We start from the raw sequence: 15394 nt of genomic DNA, 5'->3' as shown, positions 1-15394 counted from the left end.
GAGGGTAGGCGGTGGGCATCATACCCCAGTGGGATAGGGACATGCCTGTCCTAGCATGTGAAGTCAACTCCGGTGGATTGGACAGATGGGATCTACAGTGAAACCAATGGCCAGGAAGGCAGTCCTACAATGCTTTATGGAGAGTGAAGAGCATGACAAGGCACAGAAGAGCCCAGGGTCATCCACTGCAACTAAGGAAGACCCCGGTTGTGATGAAAACTCATAGCACTAGACCCGGACTTCCAGGGCGAAGAGAGTGGAACTGCCTCAATGCAATGACTTTTCCAGTTTAAAAACTCCCGCACAAGTTTCAGATATGATAGGTAATCAATCTTTTCCAATTAATCTAAATCCTCCTGTATTCTTTGACAACCTTGCTCTCTGGAAGGCCAATTTTTAGGGTCATGAATTAATGCAGACTTACTATTCAGTCTGCCTGCACTTACATTCAATCTGTTGCATATCAGAAACATTAAGGGTCCCAGCACTGATCCTTATGAAACATCACAGTTTATCAATATCAGTTAGAATAACATCCCTCCACCAGCAATCTCTGTCATGTATGACCAAGCCACTTTTGAATCCAATCTACCAGGTCACAATGGATTCCACAATCCTTCATCTTCTGGATTAGCCTACATCAGAGACCTGATCGAATGCTTTACTGCCTTACCTCAACAATCACCTTCATCACCTCCTTAAAAAACTTAAATCAGGTTTGTAAAACGTGACCTGCACTGCGTAGAGCCATGCTGACTATCGAGATAAGTCCATACTTTCCCAGTGACTCCTGGGTGGATCAATCTTATTCTCAAGAATCTTCTGTAGTAATTTCCCTGCCACTAATGTAAGGCTCGTCATCTGTAATTCCCTGGATTATCCTTATTGCCTAAAACAAGGAGTATCATTGGCTACTCTCCAGTCGTCTGGGCTGTCACCTGTGACTAAGAAGGGTACACAGATCCCTGTCAAGGTCCTAGCAATCTCTTGTAATGACTTCCTCTAACCATATACCTTTCTGGGTAGTCATTAGAAAAATAATAATTGAATAAGCAAAATTAATTGAATTACAACCCACTGCATACTTAAGCAGCAAACATGAGGAAATCTGCAGATGCTGGAAATTCAAACAACAACACACACAAAATGCTGGTGGAACACAGCAGGCCAGGCAGCATCTACAGGGAGAAGCTCTGTCGATGTTTCGGGCCGAGACCCTTCGTCAGGGCTCATGAAGGGTCTCAGCCTGAAACATCGACAGAGCTTCTCCCTATAGATGCTGCCTGGCCTGCTGTGTTCCACCAGCATTTTGTGTGTGTTGTTGCATACTTAAGCATTTGTGTTCATGCTATGTTGGCACTGGAATGTGTGACGCCAATTACGAACTGAACCCAGCACATCCTTGGGTTGCGTTGGTTATTAACTCAAATGATGCATTTCACTCTGTTTCAATGTACATGTGATAAATAAATGAATCTAATCCTACTAACCACTCTTTCTGTATAATCACGTCAATTATCTGTATCAGTAAAACTCCCCTAGAAAACCCTGAATGATTTTGTTTCCATCACATTCGGAAGCCCTGTTCCAGATGGGACCCTATCACCAAACACCTTTACTTCCTCCCCACACACTCACACCCCACTCTTTTCGCAAAAATCACTCTTTTTGTGATTATCCATTCTTCCTACCTCACTGATCTCCCTCACCTCCATTCAGATTCCCAAACAGTCCTTCCAGGTGAGGCAACACTTCACCTGCGAATCTGTAGGGGTTGTCTACTGTACCTAGAGGTCCTAATATGGTCTTTTCTAAATCGGTGAGACCCAGTGTAGATCAGAGGACTTCTTTGTTGGGCACCTTCACCCTATCGGCAAAAATGTTGGAGGAGCAACCCCTCATATTCCGTCTAGGTAGCCTCCTACCTGATAGCATGAACATCAATTTCTCCAAATTCTGGTAATTCTCCCCCCCCCCCTCCCCCCCTCATCTTCTTCGGTTCCCCATTCTGGTCCCCATCTTCCTCTCTTCTCCTCACTTGTCCACCACCTTCCTCTGGTGCCCTTCCTCTTTCCCTTTCTTCCATGACATTTTCCCCCTTCCTTTCCAGTCTTGAAGAAGGGTCTTGGCCGGAATGCTGACTATTTATTCAGTTCCTCTGGCATTTTGTGTGGGTTGCTCTGGATTTCCACCATCTGCAGAATTGCTTGTGTTTAAGATTTTCTCATGTCTTTTGCATCTTACACTGATCACTTTAAACTTCAGGCACTTATCCTTGTGCAGCCTCTATCAGGGAACACATGGTTGTGTATATTATAATCAGTCAATCTCTCCTCAACTTCCTTTGCTTAAATGAAAACAAATTAAACAAATTTAACCTCAAAGTTCAGTCTTGGATCATCATGTCCTTCCTAAAGTGTGGTGACCAGAGTTAGATGCAGTATTCTGGTTGTGGCCCAACCAGAGGAAATAAAGATTCAACATAATCTCCCTGACCACACTCATTATGTTCTGTCAATTTCGCCCCATTGTAGGAAGGATATCTTGGCTTTGGAGAGGGTTGAGAAGAGGTTTACCAGGAGAGGGGATATGCTATAATAAGAGATTGGTCAAACTTGAGTTGTTTTCTCTAGAGTGGCGGAGGGTGATGGGAGATCTGATAGAGGTTTATAAGATTATGAGAGGCATAGATAGAGGAGATAGTATCTTTTTCCCAGGGTTGAAATATCTAATACCAGAGGGCATACATTTAAGGTGAGAGAGACAAGTTCAAAGGAGATGTGAGGAGCAAGATTTTTACACAGAGAGTAGTGGGTACATGGAGCATGCTGCTTGGGGTGGTGGAGGCAGATACATTAGGGACTTTTAAGAGATGTTTAGATAGGCGCATGGATATGAGGAAAGTGGAAGGATATGGACATTGTATTGGCAGAGGGGATTAGAGGTTGCCCATGGTTACTAATTTAATTGGTTTGGCACAGCATTGTGGGATGAAGGGCCTGTTACTGTGCTGTACTGTTCTGTGTTCTATGTTCTATCCTTTTCTGCTTTATTTCACTCTTTGATAACTTTGACAAAGTTGGAAAGCTAACGAAGTTATATAAATGCACGGTGGAGAATATTCTAACTGGTTGCATGTGGCCTGGTACGGAAACACCAATGCCCAGGAACCGAAAAGTCTACAGAAAGTGATGGATTCAGCCCAGTCCATCTGAGGCAAAGCCCTCCCCACCATTGAGCGGAGTTACATGGAGCACCGCCATAGGAAAGCAGCTTCCATCATCGTGGACCCTCACCATCCAGGCTCCGCTTTCTTCTCTCTACTACCATTGGACAGGAGGTGCAGGAGCCTCAAGTAGTCCCACACCACCAGGTTCAGGAACACTTGTTACCCTTCAGCCACCAGGCTTTTAAACTGGTGTGGATAACTTCACTCACCAGAATACTGAACTGAGTCTAAATCTGCAGACTAACTTTCAAGGACCCTTTACAACCTATGTTCTCAGTATTATGTTCCTCTGCACAGTTTATCTTCTTTCACACCTTGGTTGTTTGTCAGCCTTTGTGAATGATGTTCTATAGATTCTATTGTTAGATTGATCTTGGAGCAGTTAGCACGTCAGCAGTCATGGGTCAAATGGCCCATAATGTGCTATGATGTTCTATGTTCCATTGTATTTCTTTAGTTTTCCTGTAAATGCTTGCAAGAAAAATGAATATCAATGTAGTATATGGTGACATTTGCATACTTTGGTAATAAATTTATTTTGATCATAAAACACAGGAGTAGAATTAGACCATTTGGCCTATTGAATCTGCTCTGCCATTTCATCATGGCTGATATCCCTCTCAAATCCATTCTCATGCCTTCCAAGATTCCACAGATTAACCACCCTCTGGCCAAAGAAATTGCTCCTTATCTCTGTTCTAAATGGACATCCCTCTATTCTGAGGCTGTTCCCTCTGGTCCTAGACTTCCCACGATAGAAAACCAGATCTTTGGTGATTATCTTTGTAAACGTTGTGTTCTGGATGCCAGCTTGGGGCGCCCCTGACCCATTTGGCCTAGTGCTTTTTGTTGCAAATAAAATGTTTTGTTTGTTCTCGGCAGAAATACTTCCTGGCTTCACTGGAGCGAGCAAAGGCTGAAGCTGAGCACGATGAGCACTATTACAATGCCATCTCAGTCACCACCTCCTACAACCTGGCCAGGCTCCATGAGGCCCTCTGTGAATACCATGAAGCAGAAATACTCTACAAGAATGTTTTAAGGGAGCATCCAAATTACGTAGACTGTAAGTATTTTCTCAGAAACTCAAATGATTGTGCAGATGCTGGAATCCAGAGCAACACACACAAAGTGCTTGAGGTCAGGCAGCATCTATAGAGGGGAATTAACCATCAGCATTTCTTTTTACTTATTTTATATAGAGATACGGTGCTGCACGGACCCTGATGACCCACTGAACCGTGCTGCCCAGCAACCCACTGATTTAATCCTAACCTAATCACAGGACAATTTACAATGACCAATTAACATACTAACCGGTATGTCTTTGAACTGTGGGAGGAAACCTGAGCACCTGGAGGAGACCTGTGCACATATGGAAGGAATATACAGACTTTCTTACAGAGGCCACTGGAATTGATCTCTAAACTCCAACACCCTGAGCTGTAATAGCAGCATGCTAACTGCTACACTATCATGGTGTCTCGGTTTGTGTGCCAACATAGCATGCCCACAAGTTACTCACGCTAACCCCTGTTTCTTTGCAATGTGAGAGGAATCCAGAGCACCTGGGGGAACCCACGAGGTCACGGGGAGAACATACAAACTCCTTGCAGACAGCAGTGAGAATTTAACCTGGGTCGCTGGTGCTGTAGTAGCATTATACTAACCATTAGCTGCCATTCTGCCCCACTATATCTAATAGGAGAGAATAGTGGACATGAGGAGGGGCATTAAGGGAAAGTGCAGAGCAGAGAAGGGGTGAGAAAGGAGCCAGACTGATAGCAAATGGAAGAAAAGAGAAGGTGGGGAGGAAAATTCAATAAATTGAAGAAACATGTCCATGCCATCAGGTTGGAGGCTACCCAAATGTATGTTCTCCGGCCTCTTTGTTTTGGTTGGGTGGATATGGTTATGCTGTTGATTACAGAGCTGGTCAAAGGTAAAGGTGTATCTGGCTTCTAGCCCTGGTCGATAAGTATGCAGTTGTATTCAACAGTGTTGGGAAGTGATACTCCTTTAGGAAACTCATATCTTTTAACTGTTATACTTTTTGTAAGAGAGAGAAGCTGGTGTGAGAATTATAACTCTGTACCCCCTTTCTCTGTCTCAGTTTAGGCCATCAGAGCAGAATTCAGCCACTCAGCCCATTGAGTCTGCTCCACCATTCCATCATGGCTGATTATCCCTCTGAACCCCATTCTCCTACCTTATCCTCGTAACCTTTGATGCCCTGACTAATCAAGAGCCCATCATCTGCTTTAAATATACTCAATGACTTGGCCTCCACAGTCATCTATGGCAATGAATTCTGCAGATTCATCACCGTCTGGTCTGAACCTCACCCTCTATAGCAAGCATCCTCTCCACATCCACTCTATATAGGCTTTTTAATTTTCAATAGGTTTCAATGAGAAACCCTCTCCGCCCACCCCCGTCATTCTTCTGAACTTAAGCAGGTACAAACCCAGAGCCATCAAGTGCTCATCATATATTAACCTTTCCATTCCCGGGATCATTTTTGTAAACCTCCAGACACTCTCCAAGCCATTATGTCTTTTCTTAGAGCTGCTCCCAATACTCCAAGTGTGATCTGACCAATGACTTGTAAAGCTTCAGCATTACTCACCATTGTGCAACAGTTAGAAGAATTGAACAACAAAGCAAGCTTGAAGAGATAAATTACCTACTCCAGCTCTGATGTGAAAACTTTGTTAGTAGGGCCTATTTGTTTAGAACCAAGAACAGTACAGCACAGGAACAGGCCTTTCAGCCAACAGTCGTGTAAATCCCTGATCATTGTACTGCACTAAACACAATGGCATGTTAATCTAAATCTCTTCTATCTGTACATGATCCATATTGGTATGTTTGGTTAAAATTCTTATGCTCAGGAATACTTTTATGACAGCCAGAAGTGAATTTACAGAACATATAGTTTTTTTGGATAAACAAAAGAGATTATGCAGATGCTGGAAATCCTGTATTTTTCCCCATTCCCTTTCCCTCTTCAGTTCCCCATTGAGGTCTCTTACCTCTTCTCATCACCTGACTATCACCTTCTATCAGATTCCTTCTTCTCCAACCTATTACCTTTTCCAGCTATCACCTCCTGGCTTCTTACCTCTTCCCCCCTGCCCCAACCACCTGTCTTCAACTATCACCTGTCCTCCTTTTCTACCATCCCTCCCCCCACCACCACCACCACCTTCTTATTTTGGCTTCTTTCCTCTTTCCCTGCAGTCCTGATGAAGGGTCTTGAGATGTCAACTGTTTGTTTATTTCCATGGATGATGCTTGATGTGTTGAGTTCCTCCAGCATTTGTGTGTGTGTTACTCCAGATTCTTTGGATTCATGAAATAATTGTTGATTTCCATCAAAAATGTGGATGCTTCTTTTGTTGAGTGCTTTAATTTGAGTTCCCTTTGATATTTAAAGCTCTTTTTAGTTTTTTAAGTTCTGTTTAATATTTTTCAAGGAATTAGTCTCACAATTTCTTTAACCTCCTACCATCAGGCATCAGGTATAAGAACAAGGATTGTTAGGCTGGGTAACAGTTCCTTCTCCTAGACTTCTGAACACCCTACTACCACTCATTCTACATTATTTATAACTGTGCCAGTGGCATTATAATGTTGTATATTTAACTAAATGTCATATATGCACTTCATGTCAACTTGTACATCTACAGAATTTTCTTTACTATCTGTTTTATTGTATGTGACATATGTACTATGATTTGCATCTTGGTCCCAGAGGAACATTGTTTCATTTAGTTGTATGCATATATACTAATGAATATCCATAAACTTCAATTTGAAGTTGAACTTGAAAGGATGCAGTATGTTGTAGGATAGGTTACTGTGTCTTGGCTCTGTGGTAAATTGTGATTTCATATGAAATAATCCTTCCATTCCTTGTTCTGTAGATTTTTTACAAAATTTTATTTACACACAAAATACAATGATCAGGGATTTACATGACTGTTAAGAAATTTAAATTAAAATATGGTAGCTACTATCTACAGAACATTGAATTCCCTGGGGCTCACTGTGATTGGGCAATGAATTTCACATTTTCAGAGAGAGCAGGAGGGAGTTGTGGGGAGAGTTCCAGGGTGTGTGTGTGTGTGTGTTTTTAGAGCAATGGAGGCTAAAGGAGTGGCTACAATTGGTCAGGATTGCCCAGAGAGCAGAGTTTGAAGAGTCTGTGGGGTCTTGGTTGTGTCAGACTGGAGACTGTTTGGAAGTGGAAGCCAAAAAGCTACAGAGGAGAGCCAACAATGTCATGGTTCTCAGAAATCCCTCACAGTACCCCAGTGAGATGCCACAGTAACAGAGCATTTAGCATAACGATTTTGCAGCTCAAGGTTTTGGAGTTCAAATCCTGTGTTTTGTAAGAAAGTTTGTACATTCTTCCCATTTGTGTATGGGTTTCCTCCCACAGTCCAAAGACGTACCAGTTAGTAGGTTAAATTATCCTGTGATTAGGCTCGGATGAAATAGTTGGGGGAGGGGGGGGGTTTGCTTGGTGGTGCAGCTTGAAGGGCCAGAAAGGCCTGTTCCGCACTGTCTTTAAATAAATAAATACAGTGAAATAAAATACCAGTGGTGACTGCATGCTCCTTCTCTAACAAAAGCCAGGTAAGAATCTCAGAAGGTTCTGCACTAGTAGGCTTGCTGTGACAGTAAAACATAATGATTGAAAAACAGCCAATTCACCCAATTTCTGGAAAGGGAATTAGTATGTTGTTTTTCTTTCTTCACAGGTTACTTGCGCTTAGGCTGCATGGCGAGAGACAAGGGAAATTTTTATGAGGCCTCCGACTGGTTTAAAGAAGCTCTACAAATTAACCAGGTTGGTTCAAGTGAGCATAGAAGATTTTGCAAGCACCTCTCAACGTAAATCTAAATTTATTAAAATTTCCGTGTGTGTAGCCATTAAGGTTGTCATCGCCGGAGATGGTAGTGGGGTTGAGCCCCCACTACCTATTAAATGCTCCCAATCTCATGTTTCAAATAGCCTTAGAAAACCAAGTCCAGCTCCCGGCCTTTACATGAGGCTTAGCTACTAAGCCTGGCAAGACAATTTCTACTGACAGGAGAAGGGGTAAAGGCCTTCAAATCAGCCATGGTTGGCAGCTCATCTAGAAGGACAACTAATATCAAACCTCCGTTGCTTAATGGCTGTACCCACTCATGGGGAAGTCTTCGGGAGTAGACCCTGAGGAAAAATCTGGTGCTGGAGACCCTAAGACAGTCCTTTGTTGAACACTGACTAGCAACTCCTGTGATGCAGCTATTCCTTTGGATTCATCAGCTGCATAGAGAGAGGGAACCTTCTGCATGGGGAATAGTTTGCTCTCCATATTGCTCTCCTGGCTTGAATATCATGTAGACAGCTAGGATGCAGCATCTATGGTCGACCCTGGACTAATGGAGGACTCAGGCCATTATGTAGCTCTTCACATGAGTTTGGCCAAAATACTTAAGAAGATGTGACAATAGGCGACAAAAGGCTTGGGCAACAAGCCTCTTCAGAGAGCGGGGAGGGAGTTGTGGGAAGAGTTCTAGTTTTTTTTAGGGCAATAGAGTCTATAAGAATGGCTACAAATGGTCAGAATTGACCAGAGAGCAGAGTTTGAGGAGTTTGTGGGGTCTTGGTTGTCAAACTGGAGACTGTTTAGGAGACGAAGCCAAAAAGCTACGGAGGAGGGCCAACAATGTCATTGGTCTATATCTGCTGTGCTACATCCGTCACCATTCTCAATCAAAATCAGATTTTTTCTATCACTGACATATTGCATGAAAACTTCACCATAGATGCTCCCAAGCCCAGCTGCGAAAGGAGGAGGGTTGGGAATGAGTCTTGCAACCCTATCCCATAAAAACCCAGTACAAGAGGGCATACAGGAGTGAGGTATGCCAACTAGTGGAGTGGTGCCACAGCAACAACCTGGCACTCAACATCAGTAAAATGAAAGAGCTGATTGTGGATTTCAGGAAGGGTAAGGCGAAGGAGCACATATGAATCCTCATAGGGAGATCAGAAGTAGAGAGAGTGAGCAGCTTCAAGTTCCTTGGTGTTAAGATTTCTTGAGGATCTAACCTGGTTCCAACATATCGATGTAGTTATAAAGGAGGCAACACAGCAGCTATACTTTATTATGAGTTTGATGAGATTTGGCATGTCAACAAATACAGTCAAAAACTTATATAGTTGTACCATGGAGAACATTCTGACAGGCTGCATCACTGTCTGGTACAGAGGGGCTACTACACAGGACCGAAAGAAGCTGCAGAAAGTTGTAAATCTAGTCAGCTCCATCTTGGGCACTAGCCTACAAAATTCCCAGGACATCTTTAGGGAGCAGTGTCTCAGAGAGGCAGCATCCATTATTAAGGACCTCCAGCACCCAGGGCATGCCCTTTTCTCACTGTTACCATCAGGTAGGAGATACAGAAGCCTGAAGGCACACACTCAGCGATTCAGGAACAGCTTCTTCCCCTCTGGCATCTGATTTCTAAATGGGCATGGAAACCATTAACACTATTTCACTATTTTTAAAATTTATGTTTTGCACTACTTACCTTAATTTTACTATTTAATATATATACTTACTGTAATTCCGTCTTTTTTCTGTATTTATCATGTATTGCATTGTACTGCTGCCATGAAGTTAACAAATTTCACAATATTGCCAGTGATATTAAACCTGATTCTTATGCCATTTGGCCCATCAAGTCTGCTTTGCCATTCCCTGATGGCTGATTTATTATCCCTCTCAGCCCCATTCTTCTGCTTACTCCCTGTACCCTTTGATGCCCTGACTAATCAAGGACCTGTCAACTTCCACTTTAAGTACAATTAATGATTTGTCCTCTACATCCATCTGTGGTGATGAATTCTACAGATTCACCACCCTCTGCCTAAAGAAATTCCCCCTCATTTCTGTTCTAAATGGGCATCCCTCTTTTCTGAGACTGTGCCTTCTAGTCCTAGACTTGCACCTAATTGGAAACATGCTCTCCACATCCACTCTATCTAGGCCTTTCAATATGCGATAGGTTTCAATGAAATATCGCCCTCGTTCTTCTAAACTTCAGCAAGTTCAGGCCCAGATGAAAATAAATTATTCAGAGAAATGCAGTCAAAGACAATTCTCATTATCAAAATGGGCCCTTTGACTGAACTCATCTATGCCAGCCAAGGTGTTGCAGTTCTCAGTGTTAGTTTGTTAAGATTAACCCCTAATTTTTATTTTTCTCAGGATCATCCAGATGCATGGTCACTGATTGGCAATCTCCACTTGGCCAAACAAGAATGGGGACCAGGGCAGAAAAAATTTGAGCGTATCTTAAAGCAGCCATCCACTCAGAATGACACCTACTCCATGCTGGCCTTGGGAAATGTTTGGCTTCAGACCTTGCATCAGCCAACTAGAGACAGAGAGAAGGTAAGGAAAGAGAAAGAGAGATCTTCAAAGTTGGAAGTAAATTTATTATCACAGTACATGTATGTCACCATATACAACCTTGAGATTTGTTTTCTTGTGGGCATTCACAGTAAATGCAAGAAATATAATAGAATCAATGTAAGGCCGCACCCAACAGGACAGATAAACAAGGAATGTACAAAAGACAATAAACTGCAAATACAAAAAGGAAGAGATAAATAAGCAAGCAATAAATATCAAGATGAAGAGTCCTTGAAAGTGAATCCATAGGTTATGGGAGCAGTTCAGTGTTTGGACAAGTGACATTGAGTAAAGTTATCTCCTTCTTGGTTGAGGGGTAATAACTGTTCCTGAACCAAGTGGTGTGGATTCTGAGGCTCCTGCACTTCCTTCGTAATGGCAGCAGCAAGAAGAGAGCACAGTCTGGATGATCATTGATGCTGCTTTCTTGTGACAGCACTCCATGTAAATGGTGAGGAGGGCTTTACGCATGATAGACTGGGCGATATAAGTTTTGTAGGATTTTCCATTCAAGGGCATTGGTGTTCTGACCCTTAATCAGAATCAGGAAAAAATGAGATAAATGAGATAAACAATGAGATAAAGAAAGCAATAGTATAAAAAACACAATACAAATACACAAAATAGCATATACATAGATTGAGAGTGACGCTAAGCACTGAAGGGCTGGGTCAATGGGTGGCGATGTTGATTGGTCTTACTGCTTGGGGAAAGTAACTGTTTTTGACCCTGGTGCTCCTGGCGTGGATGTTACATAGCCTCCACCCTGATGAGAGTGGGACAGACAGACCATGAGCAGGTTTGTTGGGATCATTCACGATATTTCTGATCCTCTTCCAGCACCTTTCATTGATGACAGGTAGGCTGTTGCCAGTGATGCATTGGACACTTATGACTACCTGTTGTCTGTAGAATGCCATAAGTATTCATGTGCATAGTCCAGCTCTCTTCAGCCTCCTCAGAAAGTAGAGGTATTGGTGAGCTTTTCTGACTCTGTGGGATGTGTTCTGGGACCATGAGAGGGGCACTCCCAGGAGTTTGAAACCTCTCGGAATTTCCATTACTATGCCACCGTTGTGAGTTTTGCAAGATCTCCATCTCCTTTGTCTTGTTGAAATTAAGGAAGGGTAGGGTTGGGTTCTAAATATTCTCAAATGTAAAGTGTTTTAAGAAAAAAAAGGAAGTAAAACAGAGTGATAAAGGAGAGTGCTATACTGCTTGTGAGAGAGATGATCCAGGATAAATAAAGGTATAAGAATTTATATGTTTAGAAGTAGGAAGCAGTGTAATTACTCTCCTGGGACTGTTGTATAGGTGCCAGCTAGTGGAAAAGAAATAGAGGAATTTATTTACAGGAAAACTACGGAGATATACAAAAGCAGTTCCATCTCCCTACATCTTACTAAACAAGACCTATCAACCTCTACTTTAAATATACCCAATGACTTGACGTCTGCAGCCATCTGTGGTGATGAATTCCACAGATTCACCATCCCCTGGCAAAATAAGTTCCTCCTCATCTATCCTAAATGAGCATCCCTCTATCTTGAGGCCGTGCGCTCTGGACCTAGACTCCCCTGCTAGACTCATTGTCTCCACATCCATTCTATCTTGGCCTTTCAATATCTGAAAGGTTTCAATGAGATTCCCCCATCTTTCTTCTAAGCTCAGCAAGTACAGGCCCAGAGTCATCAAATACAGCTCATACATTAACCCTTTCATTCCCAAATTATTCTCATGAACCTCCTAGATCCTTTCCAATACCAGATAAAGGGCTCAAAACTGTTCACAATATAAAAAGTTGTATGAAACAAAAGTATTTGAGTGGAGCCAGCTTGGATTTATGAAAGCAAATTTATATTTGACTAGTCTGCTGAAATTCTTTAAGGTTAGGAGTAAAATGCTTGTTCATAATTTGTTTTTACAATTTTGTAACTTGTTAGGAGAAACGTCATCAAGATCGAGCATTGGCGATCTATAAGCAAGTGCTCAGGAATGATCCCAAGAATCTGTATGCTGCCAATGGCATAGGTAGGTACTGTTCTACCTGCGATCACGGGAGTCGAGTATGATGTTCACCTAAGGGGTTGTCTATTGGTGGGTCTCCAAGGTGGCTGTAGAGGCCAATCTGGGATCCATTGTAGTACAGAGTGGGCAAGAGTAAGTGGTGGGTATGGGTTATTGGTACTATTCATTATTTCAAGAAGGAAGCAGGCAGTGTTTCTCCTTATTCTAGATCCTTTAAGGTTGAATTTGGAAATTCAAGACTTTTTGTGACTGAATGAGAGGGAGTGGCAAAGGAAACAGGAAGAGGAGTCTGTCAATTTCTAGCATTTTTAATGTTTCATTAATATTTGCAGTAAGGGGCACTACAGTTAGCGCGATATGTTCCAAACCTCAGAGTTCAATTCCGGCACTGTCCATAAGGAGTTTGTACATTCTTCCCGTGAACTGCATGGGTTCCCTCTGAGTGCTCTGGTTTCCTCCCACAGTCCATAATTAATTGATCATTGTAAATTGTCCTGTGATTAGGCTAGGGTTAAATAGGTAGGTTAGTGGGCCAGAACAGCCTATCCTGTACTATATCTATATATTTTTTAAAAAGTGTGGTATTTTGTGTTGAATACAGGGGTGAATTATAAATGAACTTGAATGCCGTAAAATTTAGGAAATTGTCATCAAATAGGAATTAAATAAATGTGTTTTCTTTGCAGAAAAAAATGAGTTAGTTCATACTATTTTCAATAAAAGGTATCTGATGGATAATGAATGTACAAAATCCTCAATCTTTTTTCCTACTGGACTCATCATAGAAGCCAGTTTGCAGCCAATGCAATTCATATTAGCAGGAAATGGCTGAGAGCTCTGCATTCATCAAAGTTTCTGGGACCAGACAGCACTTGTTCTTTGCACAGTACTATAGGAGCATCTCTGCATGGACAACACAACAACAGAACAGCCCTACATTGTGGTACAGTTTGGTACCTATGACATAGGGAGGAGCTCCTGAAGAGGGAATATCGGGAGCTGAGCAAAAAGCTGAAAAGCAGGACCTCCAGGGTAGTAATCGCTGGGTTGCTGCTTCTGCCATGTGCCAGCAAGAGCAAGAATAGAATGACTTGGCAGATGAATGTACAGTTAAGGAACTAGTGCAGGGTGTAGGATTTCAGATTTCTGGATCATAGAGATCTCTACTGGGGAAGGTATGACTTGTACAAAAAAGGCAACTTACACCTGAACCCGAGGGGGACTAATATCCTTGCAAATGAGAAAATCTACAGGTGCTGGAAATTAAAGTAATGCACACAGAAGTAATTTAGGAATCCTGATGAAGGGTCTCAGCCTGAATAAATTGACTGTTTACTTTTTTCCATAGATGCTGCCTACCCTGCTGAGTTCCTCCAGCATTTTGTTTGTATACTTCAATATCCTTATGGGCAGTTACGCTAGTACTGCTGGGGAGAGTTAAAACTAATTTGACAGGGGGATGGGGCAGTGGTATTGAAGACTATGTATTGTGTAGTGAGACTGTGAGGAAGACAGGCAGATGAGAGGGCAAAATTCCAGTCAGTGGGATGAGTTAGAATGTAATGGGGTCAAAATCAAAAAGGGTAATGAATATAGGACTGCATATAAGGTTGCATACTTGAATGCTCACAGTATATGAAATAATGTAGATTATCTTATAATGAGCACCAGTTAATTGGTAGGTATGAGTCGTGGCTGAAAGAAGATTATAGTTGAGAGCTTAACATCCAGGGATACGCATTATATCAGAAGGACAGGCAGGTAGGCTGAGGGGGGTGGGTGCCTCTTTCCTTGCAAAAAATGACATAGGATTTGAAGGGTAAAAAGTCTTAGGTAGGTATTATATACAGCCCTCAAACAGTAGCCAGGATGTGGGTTACAAGTTACAACAGAGGATAGAAAAGGATTATAAAAGGGGCAATGTTACCATAGTGGTGTGATATTTCAGTATGCAGGGAGATTGGGGAAAATCAGGTTGGTGCTGGATTCCAAGAGGGGGAATTTTCAGGATGTCTGCAAAATGGTTTTTCAGAGCAGCTTGTGGTTGAAGTTCACTAGGGAAATGGCAATTCTGCATTGGGGGTAATGTAATAACCCAGATTTGATTGAGAGGTTTAAGATCAAGAACCCTTAGAGACAGTGATCATAATATTATAGAACTCATCCTACAGTTTGAGAGGGAGAAGCTAATAGAAACATAGAAAATAGGTGCAGGAGTAGGCTATTCGGCCCTTCGAGCCTGCACCACCATTCAGTATGATCATGGCTGATCATCCAACTCAGAACCCTGTACCTGCTTTCTCTCCATATCCCCTGATCCCTTTAGCCACAAGGGCCATATCTAACTTCCTCTTAAATATAGGCCAGTGAACCGGCCTCAACTGTTTCCTGTGGCAGAGAATTCCACAGATTCACCAGTCTGTGTGAAGAAGTTTTTCCTCATCTCGGTCCTAAGAGGCTTCCCCTTTATCCTTAAACTGTGACCCCTCATTCTGGACTTCCCCAATATCGGAAACAATCTTCCTGCATCTAGCCTGTCCAATCCCTTTAGAATTTTATACGTTTCAATAAGATCCCCCCTCAATCTTCTAAATTCCAGCGAGTATAAGCCTAGTCGATCCAGTCTCTCTTCATATGAAAGTCCTGCCATCCCAGGAAT

At 42.3% G+C, this 15394-nt stretch overlaps 1 protein-coding gene across 1 annotated transcript in view; it reads left to right on the top strand.

Moving 5' to 3' along the window:
* The window catches only part of ctr9 (CTR9 homolog, Paf1/RNA polymerase II complex component), a 108111-nt gene that overhangs the window by 52155 nt on the left and 40562 nt on the right, over nucleotides 1–15394 (top strand). The window contains exons 12-15 of the mRNA XM_059976231.1: nucleotides 4112–4295; nucleotides 7999–8087; nucleotides 10501–10686; nucleotides 12651–12738. Coding sequence (XP_059832214.1) covers nucleotides 4112–4295; nucleotides 7999–8087; nucleotides 10501–10686; nucleotides 12651–12738 — 547 coding nt within the window. The remainder of the gene's footprint in view (nucleotides 1–4111; nucleotides 4296–7998; nucleotides 8088–10500; nucleotides 10687–12650; nucleotides 12739–15394) is intronic.

The sequence above is a fragment of the Hypanus sabinus genome, chromosome 7, assembly GCF_030144855.1.
Source record: "Hypanus sabinus isolate sHypSab1 chromosome 7, sHypSab1.hap1, whole genome shotgun sequence".
Lineage (NCBI taxonomy): Eukaryota > Metazoa > Chordata > Chondrichthyes > Myliobatiformes > Dasyatidae > Hypanus > Hypanus sabinus.
The sequence above is the reverse complement of the archived record's forward strand: the minus strand, read 5'-3'. Positions and strand labels throughout refer to the sequence as shown.